General features: G+C 36.3%; 1 protein-coding gene across 6 annotated transcripts in view; it reads right to left on the reverse strand.

The window, feature by feature from the left end:
• Window positions 1-21,759, reverse strand: part of Prkg2 (protein kinase cGMP-dependent 2) — a 104,590-nt gene that overhangs the window by 15,125 nt on the left and 67,706 nt on the right. For all 6 annotated transcript variants that reach the window (XM_004847993.3, XM_004847992.3, XM_087215894.1 and 3 more), the window contains one exon: window positions 1,221-1,384. In XM_004847993.3, coding sequence (XP_004848050.2) covers window positions 1,221-1,384 — 164 coding nt within the window. The remainder of the gene's footprint in view (window positions 1-1,220; window positions 1,385-21,759) is intronic.

Below are 21,759 nucleotides of genomic sequence, written 5' to 3' on the forward strand. Positions count from 1 at the left end.
CAGGCTCTAACACTGGTATTTGCAGTGCAAAAAGTTCAGCAAGGCTTATGGGGCCAGGGGGTAATCTCCAGCACCAAAACAGAACAAAACAAACAAAATGTAAAGGAGTCCAAGAAGCTCTCTTTTTGTAACCAGACTTGTATCCCCATCAATGAACACATTCCAGTACTTCTTAAACCATTCCACATGCCAATCTTCTCCAAAATTAAGGCTGAGAATATGTGGTTATAAAGGAATTATAAGTATGATCATAAAACACATTACATGTGCTGGAAAGTGCGTCACATTTAGAGCCAGAAGAACAGAGCAGATTACTGATCTTAGGCAGGTAGCTTTCTCACCTGGCTTTCTAACCCATAAATTTAAACTATAAAATAACCATAAAAATTTAAATCATAAAACAATAATAAAAATTCTTGCCTTATCTTCCACACAAGTTCGTGAAAACTAAATTAGACATCACACATAGAAGTGCTTTATAAGCTGTTTTAGAAATGTGAGTTAATATCATCTTATTTTGTGTGTGTGTGTTAAATGTTGTGGACACTGGGTTCGTTAAAATACTCTTTTAATCTCTTTGGGAATGGCATTTCAATTCTAACTGCTAAAGCCCCTGCTGTCTTGTTTCTGTTCATTAGCACCTTTAGAAAGGGGTTGACAAGGGGATTAAAATTTAACTCCAGCACTTTGCTTTTTCTTAGCATTTCCAATGATATGTTGGAAAAATGGAAAAACAAGACTATATTTAGTTTGATTGATCAATGATTTTAACTGATCTAGGAAAATAGCTTTGCTTATTTATAAGAGAGAGAGAGAAAGAGAGGGAGAGAGAAACAAGGAGGCAGAGGGAGAGGGAGAGGGAGAGAGAAAGAATGATAATACAGCCCCAAACGTGCATTCCAGGACTTTATCCTTCTCTTATTTTATGTGAGATTATCAAAATTTTCCCATGCTTAATATGAGATCAATAATAAGGGACCTTGCCATTTTAGGTAAAACAGTAATCCTATAACCCTTTCATTCAAATTCTTGAATCTTTTCTCCATGTGATAAACTTGCAAGGCCACTAGATTTGAAAGTGTAAAGTAGAAAAGCCAACCAACTTAATAAAAAATAATTCTAAAATGTTAAACTCCTGAATGATATATTTTTATCTTTAGTGAGCTACTTTTGTACTTCTCCAAAGAGGAAGCTGAACAGAAGCTGAGGTACACACTTACTTGCCCGTTAGGAGCTCATACACTAGAATTCCCAGGGACCAGAAATCCACACTGAAGTCGTGTCCTTTGTTGAGAATGACCTCAGGAGCGACATACTCTGGAGTCCCACAAAATGTCCATGTTTTTTGTCCAGAACCTATTTTCTTAGCAAACCCAAAGTCAACCTGGAAAAGAACATAAAAGAAAAGTTCAGAGATAATAAAACATATAATCCTTTTTACTCATTTTCTACTTATTTCTGAAATCTTTCTACACTTCCACACTTTCCTTCATGTGGGGGAGAGACAGAAAGAGGAAGAGAGAGTGTCTGCCATATATCCTTTTACAAGATAAAGTATAAATCTATTTGCTTTGGAGAAAGTTACACACACACACACACACACACACACACACACGCACCCACGCATATGTACTGCTATGTTCATCTCCCCAGAAGACGATTCAAGTTTGTTGTTAAGCTCCCAGCAAGCAGGACTAAAAAGTTTTTCAATTCAGTGGTGGTATTCAATGGGAAATAGAGAAGAGGTAAAGTGACAGAACCCTGTGCACTTAAAGTTCCATCATTGATATAAAAGCAACAGCAAAACTGAGTTTGGAAAGGAACAGAAAGAAACTACTGCTGAGAAGAAGGGAGGCTTAGGACCCTGGATAATCTTTAAGCCCAATATACATGTCTGCTTCCCATCCATTTTGGCAATCCAGAGCAAAGCCAGCAGCGCCGTGTTCCCACCTGGGCTGGACTTTGTACATGCCCAGTCTCTCTCAGCAAATTTACTCTGAAAACACACATTCAGCATCCACTCAAGGCCAGGCTTTGTGACAGGTTTATACATACAGAGTTGACTCTGAGTGGCTCAGAGTGCTGGGAAAACATTCCCAAGTACGTTAACATGATATAATACAATAAAGAACAAAGTACAAATTCAGAAGGACAAAATACACATGAATATATATATATATATATATATATATATATCCAGAATATTAGAAAGGGTTGGGAGGATGCTATTGGGTAGTGACCTCAGAGCCCTGACTAGGGATTCAGAACTCTTCAGGTTAAGGAATCAGCTCCCTTTGCTCTGTCTTTTCAGAGCCCTTCAATGGCTTGAGCCTGCACACAATGAACTGTGGGCAGAGGACAGTGAAGAAGGCTGGGGCTGCAGGAGCCCCCTCACTGAACTGAGGCAGTGTATGTGCTGAAATCTCGCCCTGCAAAACAAACACCTGGGCTCCTTGCACAGGGGTATTTAGCACAGACTTTTCATCTCTAAGATACACAGAAATTATTTTCTTTTTCTTTTTTCTTTTTGGTACCAGGGATCGAACTTGGGTCCTTGCGCTTGCGAAGCTGGCAGAGGAACCACTGAGCTAAATCCCCAGCCCACACAGGAATTATTTTAATAAAACCACCTTCCACTTCCCTCAAGTAAACAGGCATACAAATTGTCCCTGGGCTTCAACATGCATATATTAATACTTTCATTACACATGGACAATCTCAGTAATATGGCAATTATCTTGGCTAAAAAAATAAATAGACAAAGTTAGCATATCAAAATAAGCCCTTGCCTAAAAAAAAAATGAGTCAGTGAACTATAAAATCCAGCCCCAATTTATTTACTCAAACATTAACATTTAAAATTTTAGTTTTACTTTAAATAAACCTCTTAGAAATTTACCCTTTTACTGATACTTCTAGTACTTATCACACAATGACAAGAATTTCCTTATTAGAAAATGAGAATCTAAAATAATCTAATTTGAAGTAGGCTTTTATTGTTTTCTTTCGCCCATACAAAATATTTTACAAAGATTACTTCTAAGAGAGGTTTGGGAATACTATAAAATTAAAATCTGTAACCAGCTGAGATTAGCACATCTATTTATTCCTCGGAGGGAGAACCAATATGAAAATCGTAGCTAATTTTATAAAGACTGAAATTTAAGAGACAATGAAGTAATGCTTATAACTGTATCTGTACACACAAATATATAAAATATTCTGTTAGTTTATAACAGCTTCTCAACTAATTTTTTAAACGCATTTAATGTTCCTTTTAAGAATACTAGAAGTTTACTGGGTATTTTGAAGAGTTTTTCTAGCTCTAAAAGTGGTAGTATTTTAATTTGAATTACTGGTCTTGCTCTTGTAATAGTTGTACATTGGCCCAAAGAGACAGTAATAATTATATTACGATTTTAAGGTTTATGAAAATATATCACTTTCTTTAATGTCTTTTGATTATATCAATTTTGGCCTAACCCATTTGGTTAGAGGAAACTGACATTCAGATCAGAGAAAAACAGGAAGCATAAAAAGGTAGTATCATAATGATGATATGTCAGATAATGACATATGCTATGAAGAAACACACAGCAGACTCATGTAGGAACTCAGAGAAAGAAGAATTGTGCTTAAAATAATGTGACCAGGATAAAACCACTTTGCAGAAGAGCATTTGAGCAGAACTGAGTGGAAATATGAGTGAAATAAGGGAAGGCTCTAAATATTGGGGAACAGGGATGCTATCAGCCCGTCAAGCTGTTCCAAAGGCCCTGAGGTGCGAACGTGCATGGTGAGTTCCAGGCCTAGCAAGCAGGTCGTTATGGTGGAACAGAACGTGAGCAAGAGGGGGCCAGCAAGAAGAGGGGATTCTGGAGTGGATTTGAAAGCCACAGAAAGAACTTCGGAGTTTTCTTGTAAGAAGCCATTGCAGGATTAAGAGAAACGGAAGTGATGGCAAAGGTTGATTTATGACTTAAAAGGCTCATTCTAGGAAACAACAAAAGAGAGTCTGCACCCCTAACCTCCTTTTTTCTTAAATTCTACTAGTGAAACTAAGCTTTCAAAAAAAAGATTTCTGGAAAACTGTACAAAAGTTATCCTTTTTCTCTATTAAATTCCCATGATTAAAGATGACTTACATTAATCTAAAAGTTTAAGAATATTAAGTCTCCAAAGATTTTAAGAAATGAAAAGATTTTAAGATACTTCCAAATCTGCAGTCATGATTACATCATTTAGAATCAGAAAAATTAGCATTGTGGCTTGCTGGAGTGGGTGTCCAGGAAGCATGAGCTTTTTCCCAGAAGTTTCTCTCCAGGTCAGTAAATTTGTCAGATATTGGTTCTCCCAGTAACATAAAAATGGACACAAAATGACCAGTCTAATTAAGCCAGATGATTCATGAAGACATAACATTCCAAAAAAATATTTATGTGGCATTTTTAGGGCACTTTCTTTACCCAAGTCTAGACAAGGGTAGAATGGAATCCGTTTATTCTGTCTGCCAACAACCCAAGTTGATTTAATGATACAAATGTTCATCCTCTGAACAGGCAATGAGGGGTGGCTTCCATGAACTGGAGGTAAGAGTGGAGAGCTAAGGTATGGGTCAATGAGTTGTTCTTGACAATGGCCCACTCTTTGGGGGACATGGTTCACCTGAAAGACTCATATGTATTTAGCAGAAGATGGGTGAAATGAAGGGAAAATCTGAACACACAGGGTGAACTAGAACATTCCTTTGAAGCTCACCTGATCCCACCACTTCTTTGAAACCTTCCTTGAATTAAGAACAAGTTCTTCTGTCTTATGAGGTTCTCTAACACTGTCTAGTCATGATTATATTTCTGGTTATGAATAAATCTAGTTCCTTGAGATAAGACAGTATATCTATTCACTTTGTATTTGTAACACAGCAAAGTTCACCTTGTGTTAGGTGAAAAAAATGAAAAGATAGCTATTATTATCAATTTCAATAAAATATAGTGAGGTCTAGAAGGGTCATGTATACCTGTATGTCCTGCTTCAAAGGACCCATCTCACTACAGGTAAGGTGATGAAGAAGTAGTAGATATTTAAGGGAGAAGAAGCAGCATGTGTTAAGCATGTAAGTTTAGCTGTCACATTGTAAATACACCTGATCATGGCCTTCCAACAGAATGCATGAAACTGATGACTATATTTAATTTTAATTTGAGAATACTTGCTACATATAAAAAAGGGACAAAGCATCACACCATCTATTTAACATATCACGATTTTTTTATCCATTCTGCTGCTGAAAGACATTTCTGTTATTTCCAATTTGTGCCATTACAAAAATGCTTCTATTAACATCGTTTTCCATGTTATCTAATGGACATATATAAGATAGCAGAAACACTGCCTCAAAGATGTGGTATGTTCAATTTTACTACATACTGCCAACTTCCTTTCCAAAGGAATTGTTCCATATTACCTCCCCCTTCACCAGCAGTATATAAGAGTTGTGATTGTCCTACATCCTGACTATCATTTAGTAATGTAAGCATTTTTATTTTTTGCCATCTGTGAATATGAAATCACTATAGTTTTAACTTTTATTTCCTCCATTATTAGTGAGTTTGAACTATACCATTATAATCAGCTGTCATAGGTGACAGAGCAATTTCCTCCAACCGTGTTCTCCTTATTTGCCTTCAGAAATATCTTGGCTATTCATGGTCCTTTGTTATTCTACGTAAATTTCACCATCAGCTTGCCAAGCTTCATGAAAATCTCTGGTCAAATTTCTCTTGGGAGTGTATCAAATCTATAGATCAACTTACAGAGTAATGATACTTTTAGGGTTTTGAGTCTTTCTGTGTTTAAATATAGTGCATCTTTTGAGTTAAGATACACAATGCCAAATACTGCAACAAATATATCGAAGAAGATATAATAGCTTAAAGTCTACAGCAATTTACTTCTTCCACACAATGGTTTTCCTGAACAGCAAGTGAATCTTCTCTAACAGTGATTCAAGGATGAAGATGAAGACTCCTTCCATGGAAGTGCCCTGCATTACTTACTTTTCTCATTGCTGAGACAAAATATCCAACACCCCAAATTAAAGGAAGAAAAGTTTATTTACCTTTCATAAGTTTTGAACTCCTTTGGGTAAATACAAGGCATATGATTGCTGGACCACATGGAAATTGTATGTTTAGTCTGGTTAAGAAATGCAAACTGTCCTCCGAAGTGGTTGGGCCATTTGCATTCTTGCTCCTGTTACCCTCACTCTCAACAGCATTTACTGCTGTCAGTGTTGTGTTTCAGCCACTCTAAAAGGTGTATAGTGGTAATTTGTTGTTTAATTTTTAAACCCTGATGATTTATGATCTTGTACATCTTTCCGTGTACTGATTTGCCATTTGTTTATCTTCTGTGGTGAGATGTCCAGTCAGATCTTTGCCCAGTATTTAATCAAGCTGCTCATTTTCATGTTATTTAGTATTAAGTGTTGTTCATATATTTTGATAGCAGTTGTTTATCAGATGTTTATTTAAACAATATTTTCTCCTAGGCTGTTACTGCCTTCCTCTCTGTACATTTTCTCTCACAGAGCAAGTTTTTAATTTCAGTGAAGTCTAGCTTATCAATTATTTCTTTTACATCATAGGCTTTGATATGCTTTAAAAGTCACCGTCATATTCAAGATCATGTAGATGATCTGTGCTATTTTCTAGGAGTTTTGTTTTAATTTCTAGGAGTTTCATTTGTATTTTACATTTATATCTGAGTTTCATTTTGAGTTAATTTTTGTGAAGGGTGTAAGATCTGTGTCTATATTCTTTTTTTCTTTTTTGCATGTAGCTCATATAATATTATTTTACTTTATACACTTACTGCCTTTGTTCCTTTATCAAAGATCAGCTGATTTCACTTCTGTGAGTGTGTTTCTGGACTATCCATTTGCTCATGGATCTATGTGTCTGTTTCTTCACACTGTCCTTGCTATGGTAGTTTTATTGTATGTGCTGATATGAGGCAGTATCACTTCTCCAACTTTGTTTCAATATTGTATTGATTCTTCTGCCTTTTTCTCCCCATATAAACTTTAGAAACAATTTATCACTATCCACCAAATAACTTGCTGGGATTTTGACTGGGATTGCATTGAATCTATACATCAAACCAAAAACTAACATCTTGAGGATACTGAGTCTTCTTATTCATGAATATGAAATATCTCTCAATTTGTTTAGTATTTTTGATTTATTTCATTGGACTTCTGTAATTTTCCTCACTTAGACTGTGCAGATATTTTTGGTATATTTAAACCTAAGCATTTCACTTTGAGGGATGCCACTGTAAACAGCATAGTGCTTTTAATTCCAAATTCCAATTCATTATGAAAATATAGGAAAGCAACTGACTTTTGTATATGAATCTTATATTTTGTAACCCCACTGTAATTGTTTACTAGTTCCAGGGGATTTTTATGCTCATTTATTCAGATTTTCTACATGGATGATCATTTATCTATGAAGAAAGAAAGTTTTATATTTTTCTTTCCCAATTTATATAACTTTTGTTTTATCTTCTTGTGGAACTGGGACTTCCAAATATGATTTTCAACAGGAACAGCAAGAAACGATATCCTTGCTTTGTTCCTGGTCTTAATGGAAAATCTTAATTTCTGACCATTAAATATCATATTCTTTGCAGGGTTTTGGTAGATATTCTTTACCAAGATGAGGGCGTTCCCTTCTTTTCTTAGTTTACTGAGAGTTTTTTTTTTTTAATCATAGGTGGATACTGGATTTTGTCAAATGAATTTTGTACATTTATTGATATGATGTTGCCAAAATTTTTTTAGCCTGTTGATATGATGGATTGCCAACCTGGCATACCTGGGATAAAACCTATTTAGTTTTGGTGTATTTTTTTTTTAAGGTACCAGGGATCGAGCTCAGGATCTTGTGTTTTCGAGGCAGGTGGCAGAACCACTGAGCTAAATCCCCAGCCCCTGGTGTATAATCATTTTTACACTTTACTGGATTTAATTTGCTAATATTTTGTCATGGCCTTTTGCATCTATATTTACAAGAAATCTTGCTGTGTAGTTTTCTTTTTCTGTAATGTCTTCATCTACTTTTGCTATTAGCGCTAGGCTGGCCTTGTAGAATGAGTAGAGTGATATTCTTTCTGCTTTGTCTTCTGAAAGATATTGTAGAGAATTAGTATAAGCAATTCTTTAAATGTTGGATGAAATTCATCAGTGAATCCATCTGAGCCTTATGGGTTTCTGTTTGAGAAGGTTAGTAATTACTGATTCAGGAGCTGGATGTGGTACATATAGGTACACGCCTATAATCCCAGAATTCTGGGAGGCTGAGGTAGGAGGATTGCAAGTTTGAGCCCACCTTGCACTACTGAACAATTTAGAAGACCCTGTCTTGAAATAAAATTAATAAAAAATAGGGCTTGGGATGTTGCTCAGTATTGGAAAAAACATTGATAGATTGATTGACAGGTAGATAGAAACATTGATTCAAGTTGTTTTATTTCCTTCTGTGACTGCAAAATGTGTCTTTCAAGGAATTATTCCATTTCATGTATGTTATCAAATTTGATTTAATTTTCTCTACTGATTGACTTTTTTCAGTCTCATTTTTTTCTGCACTAATTTTTATTCTCATCTGCTTACTTTGAAATAAATTTGCTCTTTTCTTCTAGTTTCCTAAGGTAGAACCACAGGTGATTGAATTTAGTTCTTTATCCTTTTCTAATAATATATGCATTCAAAGCTATATTGAATTTAACTTTCCTTTTCTAATATATGCATTTAATGCTATAGCTTCTTCTATAAGCACTGTTTTGGCTGCATTCCACAAATTATTGGCAGTTGAGTTTTCACTTAGTTCAAAATATTTTTAAATTTCTGTTGGCCTTCATAGACTGATGTGTAATCTATAAATGCTGCTTAATCTCCATGTTTTAGGATTTTCTCCAATCCTTGGGGAGATCAGTTTGTCCTCTGTTCTCACCTCTTTCTTACAAATCCAAAAAAAAGTCGTTATTTTTTGCTGTTTCTCACTCTGTTCAAAGTTATTGTTAGGAAGGAGTGCCAACTTCCAAGCTCCTTACATGTGGAGGCGGGAAACCAAAGGCTTCTGGGATAGAAGTTTTCATGTTGAGCTCTGTTTTCACTCCTGGGATATATTCAAACTGGCTATGATGCATTACTATGAATCTACTCATTGTAGTAGTCAGTTTGCTATTCTGCTTATGGTTTACGCTTAGTAGGTTCATGAGTGGGACCAGATATTAATTTGCCTTTCTTAGGTGATTCCTTTGAAGAATAAAGCTCACACTAACTAGGTTCGTAAAATGAGAGTTTGCTTTACTGTTTTGGGAAAGAATTCGCATAAGATCAACATTAAAGACTCTTGAAGTTATTAATTTATTAGTACAAGATTTCTTCTTTGATTCATTTGATTAGGTATTCTTGCATCACCTAAGATTTTGTATGTAGTATAAAATTACCCAAGTATTTTCTAATGTCTGTAAATCACTGTCTGAACTGTACTTATGTTCATTCTTAACAGTATTTACTTGTAATCCTCTCATTTGAACAGTATTTGTACTGACAGGTTAACTTTATCAATCATTCCAAAAAACCAGCTTTGGCTGTGTCTATCCTTTCTAGTTTATCTTTCATTAATTCGTGTTCTTTATTTTCCTTGTTTTCCTTTCTTTGGTTTTATTATTCATTTTGTAGCTTGTTAAATCAAATATTTATCTTTTTCTATTTTTTTTTTAACCCAGGGCCTTCACACTGAGTTTTAAAAGCCTCCAACTTTTAAAAAAAATTTTATTTTGAGATAGGGTATTGCTACATTGCCCAGGCTGAGCTCAAACTTGCAATCTTCCTGTCTCATCCTCTCAGAGTACTGGGATTACAGGTGTGTGCCACCACACCTGGCTGGTGCACAGATGTTTAACTTTTCTTATTTTCTAATTGGAACTTCCATGGCTATAAATACTACCCTTGCAATCACTTTAGTTGCATGTAGTTGATGCACAGTATATTTTCTATTGCATATCTGTTTTTTGAAACTCATTACAATTATTTTTCACTGACTTTTGAGTCATTTTGTAGAATCTTCAATATTCCAGCAGAATGTTATGGTTTTTGTTAGTGGCTTCTTCCTGTTGTTGTTCATGTTGCTACTGATTTTTAATTTAAAAACACTGGGATCAGTGACTAAAACCTGCAAGTTCCTATTTGAGAGTGAAGGACAGCTGCCTAGTTGGCCTTTCATCCATTCTTTTTTTTTTTGGTACCGGGGATCGAACTTGGGTCCTTGTGCTTGCGCAGCACGTGGCGAAACCACTGAGCTAAATCCCCAGCCCCTTTCGTCCATTCTTAAAAGCTAAGCAATACACTAGGAGAGGCAGTAAACATCCTAGCATAGTTGCTTCCACTGGAGTATCAGTGGAAAGAAGTAGACAGATCATAAAAATCAGCAACAATATCAAGGTCTAGTATAGATTACATTATATTTTCTTTTATATGTGTATATATATTTTCAAGTAAAATTAAGCTACCCTGTTGCCATATTCTGTACAAAAGCATTTAGGCAGACTCTGGATTTTGGCTGAGGTGTAGTCCTAACATGAGCTCACTACAACCACACAGAGCGTTTATTCATGGGTCCCAGCTGAGGCTGGGGGCTTACAACTAGGGTTTTTTGAGTGACACCGAGACAGCTAGCTATTACACAGACTCTGCCTTGGCTGAGAACAAAGTGGGTTTTTCTTCATATTCTTCAAATACTTCTTAAACACTGTTTAAATCTTCATATTGTTTTTGATTCATTCATCATAACCAGAAAAAGCATCTGAACCACTGTTTCCTCCATCTCCCTGGCCTGGAAAATGGAGAAAGATTTAAGAAGTGGTGGGATGGGCGGGTGAAAGATGATGATGTGAGAATATTCATGGTTCCCTAGATCTTTAATCCTTATTTTGCACCCAGGATGTTTCCTAATGAAGGCAGGTGGGATTCACAGAGGAACAAATCAGGCTGGTGTCCTCCATCATGGCTAGAGGGGGAAGAGGAGAATGAGGTCTTCATTCTTCACTACAAAATGAATGTGGGTAATTCTCAGGAATAAGTATGTGTTCACAAGTCTCTGAAGACACACTTTCAAAATTTGGACCTTTCTCTTATTTACCCCCCACCCCGGGAGTGTCTCTGCTTTTTTCTCTGATGGGAAAAAAATTATTTTCCCAACTTGCCTATACTCTAAGCCCTCAGAGTCATTGCAGAGAATGGATGGAAGACAGAAATGCTCCTTATCAGAATTTGTAGCATGACATCAAGGCACTCTCACAAGGAATCTTTCCCCTTAGAGACACTATGCCCTTGGTGTTCATGGCCCAGAAGCCAACCCTCCTGTGCAGTTGCATTGCACCTTGGCCACCTGCCCTCCTGCTGTAGCCCCCAAGAACCCTCAACAAGGCAGCTCTGCTAGGCTATCAGCCAACAGCCCAATGCCTGTTTTTGCTCAGTGAGGAAACTTACTTAATGGTCCCAGTATGTGATGAAATTTAATTCATGCGTATTCTCTACCTATTTTCAACAATATTCTACAAGTGTATTGAACAGGTTTATTAATTATGTTGTACATGCCTTCTAAAGCATTGGTAGATTTTTGGTCTAAGTGTTCTATGAATTTCTGATAGAGGTGTATTTAAGTTTATACTCATTCATAGCTCCATATTCTGCCAAATTCTATGGCTATTTTTCAGGTATTCTGTTAAGCAAATAAAGATTGGGAGTCTTGTATCATCTTGGTAAAATGAGCCTTTAATTATCATATGGTAATTCCTTTTATCTCTAGGCATACTTTTTCCTTGATTTTAGTATGATGAAACTTGCATTTTAATTGGTTTAATATATACCAGACATATCTTATTTCATCCTTAATTTCAACCTTTCTACATCTTCATATTTTAGGTTTCTGCTTATAAATATCATACAGCTGATTCTCATTTTATAAATCTGACAATTGTTTTTATATGGACGGTTAAGTCCATTTACATGTTAGATTTATTTCTATTTTCTTAATAGGTGCTTTCTCTGGGATTGTTTTCTGCATTTCCTGTTTCTTTTTTGATGCCTTCCTTAAAAATGACATTTTCTCCTTCTATTTTGATTTCAATTCCACCTACACTCAATTTACATGCTGCAGGTGTCTGGTTATTTAGCATATTCTTCTTTTAATACTATGGGTTACAATAATGATGATTGCTTTATATCATAATTGTAAAATGACTTAACATATTTACCACTTCTCTGTGGCCACCCCTCTTTGTGGCTTCGTAGGTCCTTCATGAGGGAACATTTTTCTCATATAAAAATATCTTTTTTCTATAGGAGTAAACACCTTTCATCTTTGTTTTTGCCTTCATTTCACTCTTCTGGGATTTTAATTAAAATTTTCAGTTATTTCCTCTTGGAATTTGTAAGATAATATTCTACTACATATGGCTTCTATTGTTGCTGGAGTTGTCAACTGAAAACCTAGATTGTGTTACTTTATTCTTTTCAGCTTACATAAGCTGTCCTTCCTCTTTGATAACCTTCAAGACTTTCCCATTGTTTTTATCCTGCACTTTTCCTGCTACAATAGACCACATCCAGAGGCCCAGGGATCCACTTCCCCTGGGTTCAGAGGTGTCCCCTCCCACCATAAATCAGCACTGCCAAGTCTGACAAGGATAGTGGAAGTGCTGGTCTCTGACTCAGGCAGCAGCTTTCCCTCCAATTCTTGGATGCCTCACTCTGATAGAAGCCAGCTGCCATGTCTGTCACAAAGACCTTCAAGCAGTCCTGTGAAGAGACCACGTGGAAAAGAACTGAGGCCTCCACCCAACAGCCAGGCCAAACTTGTCTGCCACATGAGTGAGTCATATTCAATCTGGCCCTGCATATCTCCTGGATCTGCCCACCTCTAGGTTATAGCAGCTCAGCAACATCTTCAAGACTGACCTTGAGCAGATTCACCTAGCTGAACCATTTTAAAATTCCTCACACACAGAAACTGTAAGATAATAAAAGATCATTCTTTTTGCCTATGACTGCTTCAAATTTACCTTTCTTTATGGCAGAGAACTATGCCATTATGTATAAATACCACAATTTCTTCATCCATTCTTCTACTGATGGACATCTACACTGTTTCCAAGAACTACTACATGTAAATTGTGCTGCTGTAAATATCACAGTTTCACTTACATGAAGTCTCAATCTCTCTCTCTCTAAATATATATATATTTATCATAAATATATATGATAAATAGGAAGTAGAGAGATCAAATAAGCCCCAAATGATCTAATATGTGGTTTCAAAAATATTTCAAGCAAATTTGTTATATTTATACTATGAGTTCCTTTTTTTCATTGAAAAGAAAGTTTTGTCCTTTTATTTATTTGTTTCTTCCTCTAAGAGAGAATCTTTTTTTTTGTTTTTGGCGATAACTTGTACTCTGAGCAACATCTTGGTCATTCTTTTAAGATCATGATACACTGTATATTAATCATTGTTATTCTCTATTTTGTTATAAAACTTTGTTTAATTTTCTCATAAAAAAGATTAGATTTAAAATCATTGAATTTTGGAGAGGCTTATGCAAAAACAGGAGCTCAAACAAATACAATTTCAGATTTATTGAAGTTCTTTTACAAGGTGACTGGTGTTTTCATCATTTGTGAAAAAGCCTCAGTCATTATTTTGGTTTGTGTTTTTGTTGTAGACAGTCTCCGAAGTAGTTAAATTGTCCAGGCTGGGCTTGAACTTGTATTCCTCCTGCTTCAGCCTCTCAAGAGTGCTGAGATTACAAGCATGCACCATCACACCCAGTTTAGCCATTATTTCTTAAAGTAATGCTTTCTCCTCATTCTTTACATTATTTTTGTCTAAAATTCCAATTAAACAACTTTTTAAATGAACTTCTCACTCTATTTTCCAGATATCTTCACTTCTCTTTCTTATTTTCCATCTTTTTATGTCTCTATGTTACTACATGGGTATGTATGTTTATGGTGATTAATATTTTATATAAATCACTTAAATTTTCCTCTAATTCCTTAATTTTTTCTATTTGTTTTAACTGCTCGTTATTTAACCTTCCAATTACACTTTTCAAATTGACATGTAATTTATAAGTTATAAAATGCAGTTGTTTGGTGTACAATTCAGCAATTTCTGATGCAGATTTTACTCACATAACCACAACTACCATACATTCAAGATGTAGGCATTCCCATTATCTTATGTTTCTTTCCCATCAAATGCCTCTCCCAGGGACAAACTTTTACATTGATTTCTACAATTTATTCTAGAACTCTGAGCAATGTAATCATGCAGAAGGTGCTCTTTTATGGGTGGATTCTTTGTTCAGTGGAATTTTTAAAATTCACTCATGTTGCCTGCAGTAATTCATCTTCTTATCACTGAGCAGCATGCTGTTGCTAGATGTTCTAGCATATGTTAATGGACGCAGCTGGTGATGGGTATGTGTACTCTTTCTGGTTCGGTGATTCCTGGGAATAAAGTTGTTATGAACATTCATGCTTGATATTGTTGAAGATGTGATTTCAGTTTTCCTGGATTCCAAGAAGTGGAATTGCTTTACATAGTATATGTTTGACTCCATGACTCTATTCTTCAAATTAGTTTACAATTTCTTTTCCCATCACAAATGTAGAGTAACATCCTTACCAACACCTGTTACTGCCAGTCTTTTTAACTGCAGTAATTCTAGTGAGTGTGCAATTGCATTTCTTTGTATTTTCAATTTGCATTTCCTTGATGACTAGTGATATGGCTAGATGACCATGCCTATATTTTCTTTCTTGAGTTGAGTGTTCTCATTTTTTAACTTTTCAAGAAAATACTTGTTTCTTTTTATTATTAAGCTGTAGGAGCTCTCTGTATTCTGGATACAAGTCCTTTGTCGTGTAAATATAAATTGCAAATATTTTCTCTCAGTTTATGGCATGACTATTCATTTTCTTAGCAGTACATATGGATGATCAGAAAGGTTTATTTTTTTCTCTTTGTGGCACTGAGGATTGAACCCATGGTCTTGCACAAGCTCTCTACCACCTAGCTACATTGCCAGTCCTATTAATTGGTTGACTGAATGATTGACTGATTGATTGATTTTTAAAATAGTGTCTCTATAAGCTGCCCAGTCTGGCCTTGAATTTGCAATTCTCCTACCTCAGCCTCCTGAGCAGATGGGATTATAGACATGCACCACTGTGCCAGCTAGAAATTTTTAATTTTGATGAAGTTCAAATTATCTTTTTTTCTTTTAAGATTAATACTATTCATATTCTAGGAAATCTCTACCACAAGTTGTAAAAATATTATATTTATTTCTAAATGATTTATAATTTTATGATCCTTCTTGAATTAATTTTTATATATAATATAAGGTAAGAATCAAGATTTTTTTGATAAGGATATCCAGTTTTTTTAGCAACATCTTTTGAAAAGACTAACTTTTCCCCTTTTCTAATTGTACATGTCTATTTCTGGACTTTATTCTACCAGACTACGTTATTTGTCTATCCTTAAACCACTATCACACTGCTCTGATTACTGTAACTTTATATTGTCTTGATATCAGATACTATAAATTTCTTGGTTTTGTTCTTTTACAAAGTGGTTATTGACTCTTCTAAACATTCTGATTACCATGTGAATTTTAGAAAAAAAACAACTTTTCCATTTCTAAAAATTGGCTACTCAGATTTTGACTGCAATGATACTGAATCTATATAGATCAATTTGTAAATAAAGACATCTTAGGTTCGAACTAGGGCTTGGCGGCATTGTCATGGGGATGCGCCCTGGCTGTAGTCTGAGGCTTGCGGATAATTGAGTGCTCAGGTCCTAGGCCTTAGGGCGCTCTTCTGAAGGCATCATTTTTTTTTTTCTGTCCTCTGATGGGAGGAGTTCTGAAGCCCTCGAGGGTTAGCTTGTGAGCTTATCACAACTAAGACAAGAGCTTGCGACCAAGACAGGCTTGTGACCAAGACAGGGCAAGGAGGACCCCCCAGGGCATGCCCACCAGGTGCCAGCTTGGCCGCACAGGCCCCTCCAACAACAAGCCCCCTCCCCCCCACCTCTGGCCTTCTGGCTGTGCAGCTACTTGGTTCTACACTGCAGAGGCACAGGGGGACATAAAAGCCATTGTCCTGAGCTGCAGAAGTGAACAACAGAGAGAGGGCCTCTCTTAGGCTCCCTGATGAAAACAAGCCCACTGGAAAAGTGAAGAGTATCTCTGCAATAAAGGCACACCAGACCGCTGTGCTTGGTAAGTTGGAGGGATCATCTGCTACCATCGGAACCTGGACTTTCTTCAGGGGAAGGGCAGATGAAACCTGCAATAGAACCTTGAAGAGTGCAACCGTGCAGGAGGACAGGGAGCTCAACTTAGGACTTGCAGCCAGAAATCTGCCTGAATCTTATGGGTCTGGGACTAGCTTGCTGAGACTCATTGACTTATAACTGCACAGTGCTGCCCATGTTGTCTATTGTGACAGCAGAGACATACCCTGAAGGAGGCCCTTCACTTTTAAAGGGGATAGATTAATAACTACCAGAAACTGTCATTCTCTAAGATGTATTTGATGCTGTGGCATTGCTGATCGTATCACCTGGGCTAAGGTGTTGTGATTGATCTAATCAGTTGTCTTTCCTGGTATAATGAAAATGAAATAGCCTCAGAGACATGAGAGACTCAAAACTTAAAGACCAGCTATATCTGGAAGACATCTCTGAGAAGAAATAATTCCATAACGGTTCTAAATACATCAACAAAGATACTTACAATAATCAACTTCAAAATATCAACCCAGGAACTAAACCAAGGACAGTACCAGAAACAAAAATGAGAAGACATTTAAGCAAGTCACAAACTCAGACTTCCAGCCCCCAAAAGGCAAATTCTGGGGGAAATGAGGTGGAACAGTCTGATAATCGACCACCTGGACACCCTGAACTGATAGCACAGGAAGTAACAAAACAGATGAATAAGGCTCTAGAAAAATTCAAAGCAGAAATAATCTCCCAGGTAAATACAGAGATGGTGAGCAGAGTGAAATACATGATTAGAGGCTCTAGAACAGAAACTGATAAAAAAAAAAATAGATGAGCTCAGAAACATGCTGGAAGCCATGAATGCCCAGCATAAGAAAGAAATGGAAACAATGATTGCCCATCATAAGAAAGAAATAGAATCTATGAAACAGATTCAAACAGATATTCAGGAGATTTAAAACTCCACTGAAAGCATGAAGAGCAGATTAAGAGAATCTGAAGATAGAATATCAGATATAGAAGACAGGATTGCGGTGAAGGACCATGAAAACAGATTTCTTAAAAATAATAAGGGACTATGAGAAATCAATTCAGCAGCTGCTAGATGATACAAAGAAGAATAACATAAGACTGATAGGAGTCCACGAAAAAACAGGAGAAAGTACAATTGAAATAAAAATACTGTTCACAGAAGTAATAGTAGAAAATTTCCCAGACAGAGGTGGAGGGTTGGACATACAGATAAGTGAGGCATATAGAACTCCACCTAGCCACGATCAAAAAAAATCTACACCTAGGCATATAATAGTCAAGATCCCAGAAACCCAACAGAAGAACAAAATCCTACAGGCAGTTAGAGAGAAGAAACAAATCACCTATAAAGGAAAGCCCATCAGAATCATGGCAGACTTCTCAACACAAACCCTCAAGTCAAGGAGAACCTGGAATGAAGTATTTCAAGCCCTAAAAGAAAATAACTTCCAACCTAGACTGTTGTATCCTGCAAAATTATCTTTCAAAATCGATGGGGAAATTAGATACTTCCATGACAAAGAATACCTGAGAAATTTCATGAGCACCAAACCAGCACTCCAAACAATTCTAAGCAATATCTTAGAAAAAGGCAATGAAGGTCACAGTTCCATGAGGCTCAACAGAGGGAAGCCACCAGACAAGGTAAGACACTAAAAGGAAAGGGGGAAAAAGAAATAAGACTCAACAAGAGTAAAACATCATGACAAGGATGAGTCAATATCTATCAATTATAACTATCAATGTTAATGGCTTCAATTCACCAATCAAAAGAAGTAGACTGACACAATGGATTAAGAAGCAAAATCCAGCAATATGCTGTATACAAGAAACACACCTAACTCAAAAAGAAATTCATAGACTGAAAGTAAAAGGATGGAAAACAGCTCTCCACACGACAGGAACTCAGAAAAAAGCAGGGGTAGCAATCTTATTTGCAGACAAAGTAGATTTCAAACCAAAACTAATTAAGAGAGACAAAGATGGTCACTACATCCTTGTGAAGAGAACAATCCAAGAGGAAGAGATGACAATCCTAAATATATAAGCACCAAATACGAATGCCCCCAGCTATGCAAAACAAATATTAATGGACATGAAAAACCAAATAAGCACTAATACAATTGCAGTGGGGGACCTCAGCACCCCACTATCACAAATAGACAGATCATCAAGACAAAAAATTAACAATGAAATTCAAGAACTGAACCAAGCTATTGAACAAATGGACTTAATAGATGTTTACAGAGTGTTCCACCCCACAAAATCAGAATACACATTCTTTTCAGCTGCACACGGGTCATTCTCCAAAATAGACCATGCTAGCTCATAGGACATGTCTAAGTCAATGTAAAAGAACTGAAATTACCCCCTGTATATTATCAGACCATAGTGCAATAAAATTGGAGATCACTAACATGAGAAACTGCAAAACTCCCACAAACACCTGGAAATTGAATAACACCCTCCTGAACAACCAATGGGTCACAGAGGAAATTAAAAAAGAAATTAGACAATTTCTACAAGTAAATGACAATGCCAGCACAACATACAGGAATCTATGGGACACAATGAAAGCAGTTCTACGAGGGAAATTCATAGCAGTGAATGCCCATATTAGGAAAACAGAGAGAACTCAGATAAATAACCTAATGAAGAACCTCAAACTCCTAGAAAAAGAAGAGAATAACAAACCCAAAGCTCGCACAAGAGAGGAAATTATAAAGATTGGAGCAGAAATCAATGCAATGGAGACTAAGAGAATGATACAAAAAATTAATGAATCAAAGAGTTGGTTTTTTGAAAGAATAAATAAAATCAATAAACCTTTAGCCAACCTTATTAAAAAAAGGAAAGAAAAGGGGGCCGGGGATTTAGCTCAGTGGTTTTGCTGCCTGCTGTGCAAGCACAATGACCTGAGTTCAATCTCTGGTACTAAAAAAAAAAAAAGGAAAGAAAAGGCTCAAATCCATGCAATTAAGAACAAAATGGGGAAATCACAACAGACCCGGCAGAAATCCAGAGGATCATCAATACCTACTTCAAGAACCTGTACTCTAATAAAATGGAAAACACAGAAGACATGGATGGATTCCTAGATACATATGAATTGCCAAAGTTAAATGAAATAGAAATTCTAATAATAATCATTCTAATGAAATGAAATAGAAATTCTAAACACCCCAATTATAATGAGTGAAATTGAAAATGTAATAAAATATTTACCAACAAAGAAAAGCCCAGGTCCTGATGGCTTCACTGTCGAATTCTACAAGACATTTAAAGAAGAACTAATGACATTACTCTTTAAATTCATCAAGGAAATTGAAAGGGAAGCAAGGCTTCCAAATTCATTCCTGGAAGCAAGTGTTACTTTGATTCCAAAAGCAGGGAAAGACCCAACCCAAAAAGAGAACTACACACCAATCTCCCTAATGAACATAGATGCAAAAATCCTCAACAAGATACTGGCAAACAGAATACAGAGGGTCATCAAGAAGATCATACACCCTGACCAAGTCGGATTTATCCCAGGGATGCAAGGATGGTTCAATATTCATAAATCAATAAATGTAATACACTATATTAACAGAGTCAAGGACAAAATCCACATGATCATCTCAATAGATGCAGAAAAGGCATTTGACAAAATCCAACACCTATTCATGATAAAAACACTACAGAAAATTGGATTAGAAGGTCTTTATCTCAACCTGATTAAGGCTATCTATGAAAAATCAACAGCCAACATCATACTAAATGGTCAAAAACTGAAAACTTTCACACTAAAATCAGTAACAAGAAAAGGATGCCCGCTATCACCACTCCTGTTCAATATAGTTCTGGAAACATTAGCCACAGCAATTAGAAAAGAGAAAGAAATAAAAGGAATAAAGATAGGAAAGGAAGAAGTGAAACTGTCATTATTTGCTGATGATATGATACTTTACACAGAAGACCCAAAAAACTCTACCAAAAGACTTCTAGACTTAATTGACAGATTCAGTAGAGTAGCTGGCTATAAGCTCAACACAAAAAACAACAGCCTTCTTATACAAAAATAGCAGACTCACTGAGAGAGAAATTAGGGAAGCAACTCCTTTCACAATAGCATTCGAAAAATGAAATATCTAGGAATCAATCTAACAAAGGAAGCAAAAGACCTCTACACTGAAAACTACAGCACCCTGAAAAAGGAGATCAAGGAGGATATAATAAAATGGAAAGACATCCCTTGCCCCTGGGTACCAAAAACCAATATAGTGAAAATGGCCATACTTCCAAAACTACTATATAGATTTAATGCAATGCTGATTGAAATTCCAACAATATACTTCACAGAACTAGAGAAAACAATTCAAAACTTCATTTGGAACCAGAAGAGACCTAAAATAGCAAAAGCAATTCTGGGCAACAGAGACATGGCTGGGGGTATCACAATCCCCAACTTGAAGCTATACTACAAAGCTACTGTGATAATAACAGCATGGTACTGGCAAAGAAACAGACCTGAGGATCAGTGGAATAGATTAGAAGATGCAGAAACAACTTCAGACATACTCAGTCACCTCATCTTTGACAAAGGAGCCAACCACCCTCATTGGAGGGAAGATAGCCTATTTAATAAATGATGTTGGAAAAACTGGATTTCAACCTGCCAGAGATTAAAACTAGACCCATATTATTAGCATGCACTAAACTAAGATCGAAGTGGATTAAAAATCTAAATATTAAGACAGAAACACTAAACTTGCTGGAAGATAAGTTAGGTAGAACTCTTGAAGATATTGGCATAGGAAAAGACTTTATGAACAAAACCTCAATAACACGGGAACTAGCAGAAAGAATCAACAACTGGGATTTCATCTTATTAAAAAGCTTCTGCACTGCAAGAGAAACCACCAAGAGAGCTAACAGACAACCTACAATGTGGGAAAAAAATTTTAGCAGCAGTAACTCAGACAAAGGGCTACTATCTAGAATATATAAAGAACTGAAAAAAATCAACACCCCCAAATTCAAAGACACAATTCAAAAATGGGCATCTGAAATGAACATACATTTCTCAGACAAAGAAGTAAAAGCAGAAAATAAACATATGAAAAAATGTTCAACATCACTGGGCATTCGAGAGATGCAGATGAAAACAATACTGAGATTCCACCTCACCCCAGAAAGAGTGGCTGCTATCAAGAAATCAACAAATAACAAATGCTGGCAGGGTTGTGGGGAGAAAGGAACCCTTCTCCATTGTTGGTGGGAGTGCAGACTGGTGTGACCACTATGGAAATCAGTGTGGAGATTCCTCCAAGAACTAGGGCTGGAGGTCCCATTTGACCCAGCTATTCCCCTG

This window comes from Heterocephalus glaber, unplaced genomic scaffold (assembly GCF_053883595.1).
Source record: "Heterocephalus glaber isolate CG9 unplaced genomic scaffold, H.glaber_assembly_v1.0 deba00001454, whole genome shotgun sequence".
Taxonomy (NCBI): Eukaryota; Metazoa; Chordata; class Mammalia; order Rodentia; family Bathyergidae; genus Heterocephalus; species Heterocephalus glaber.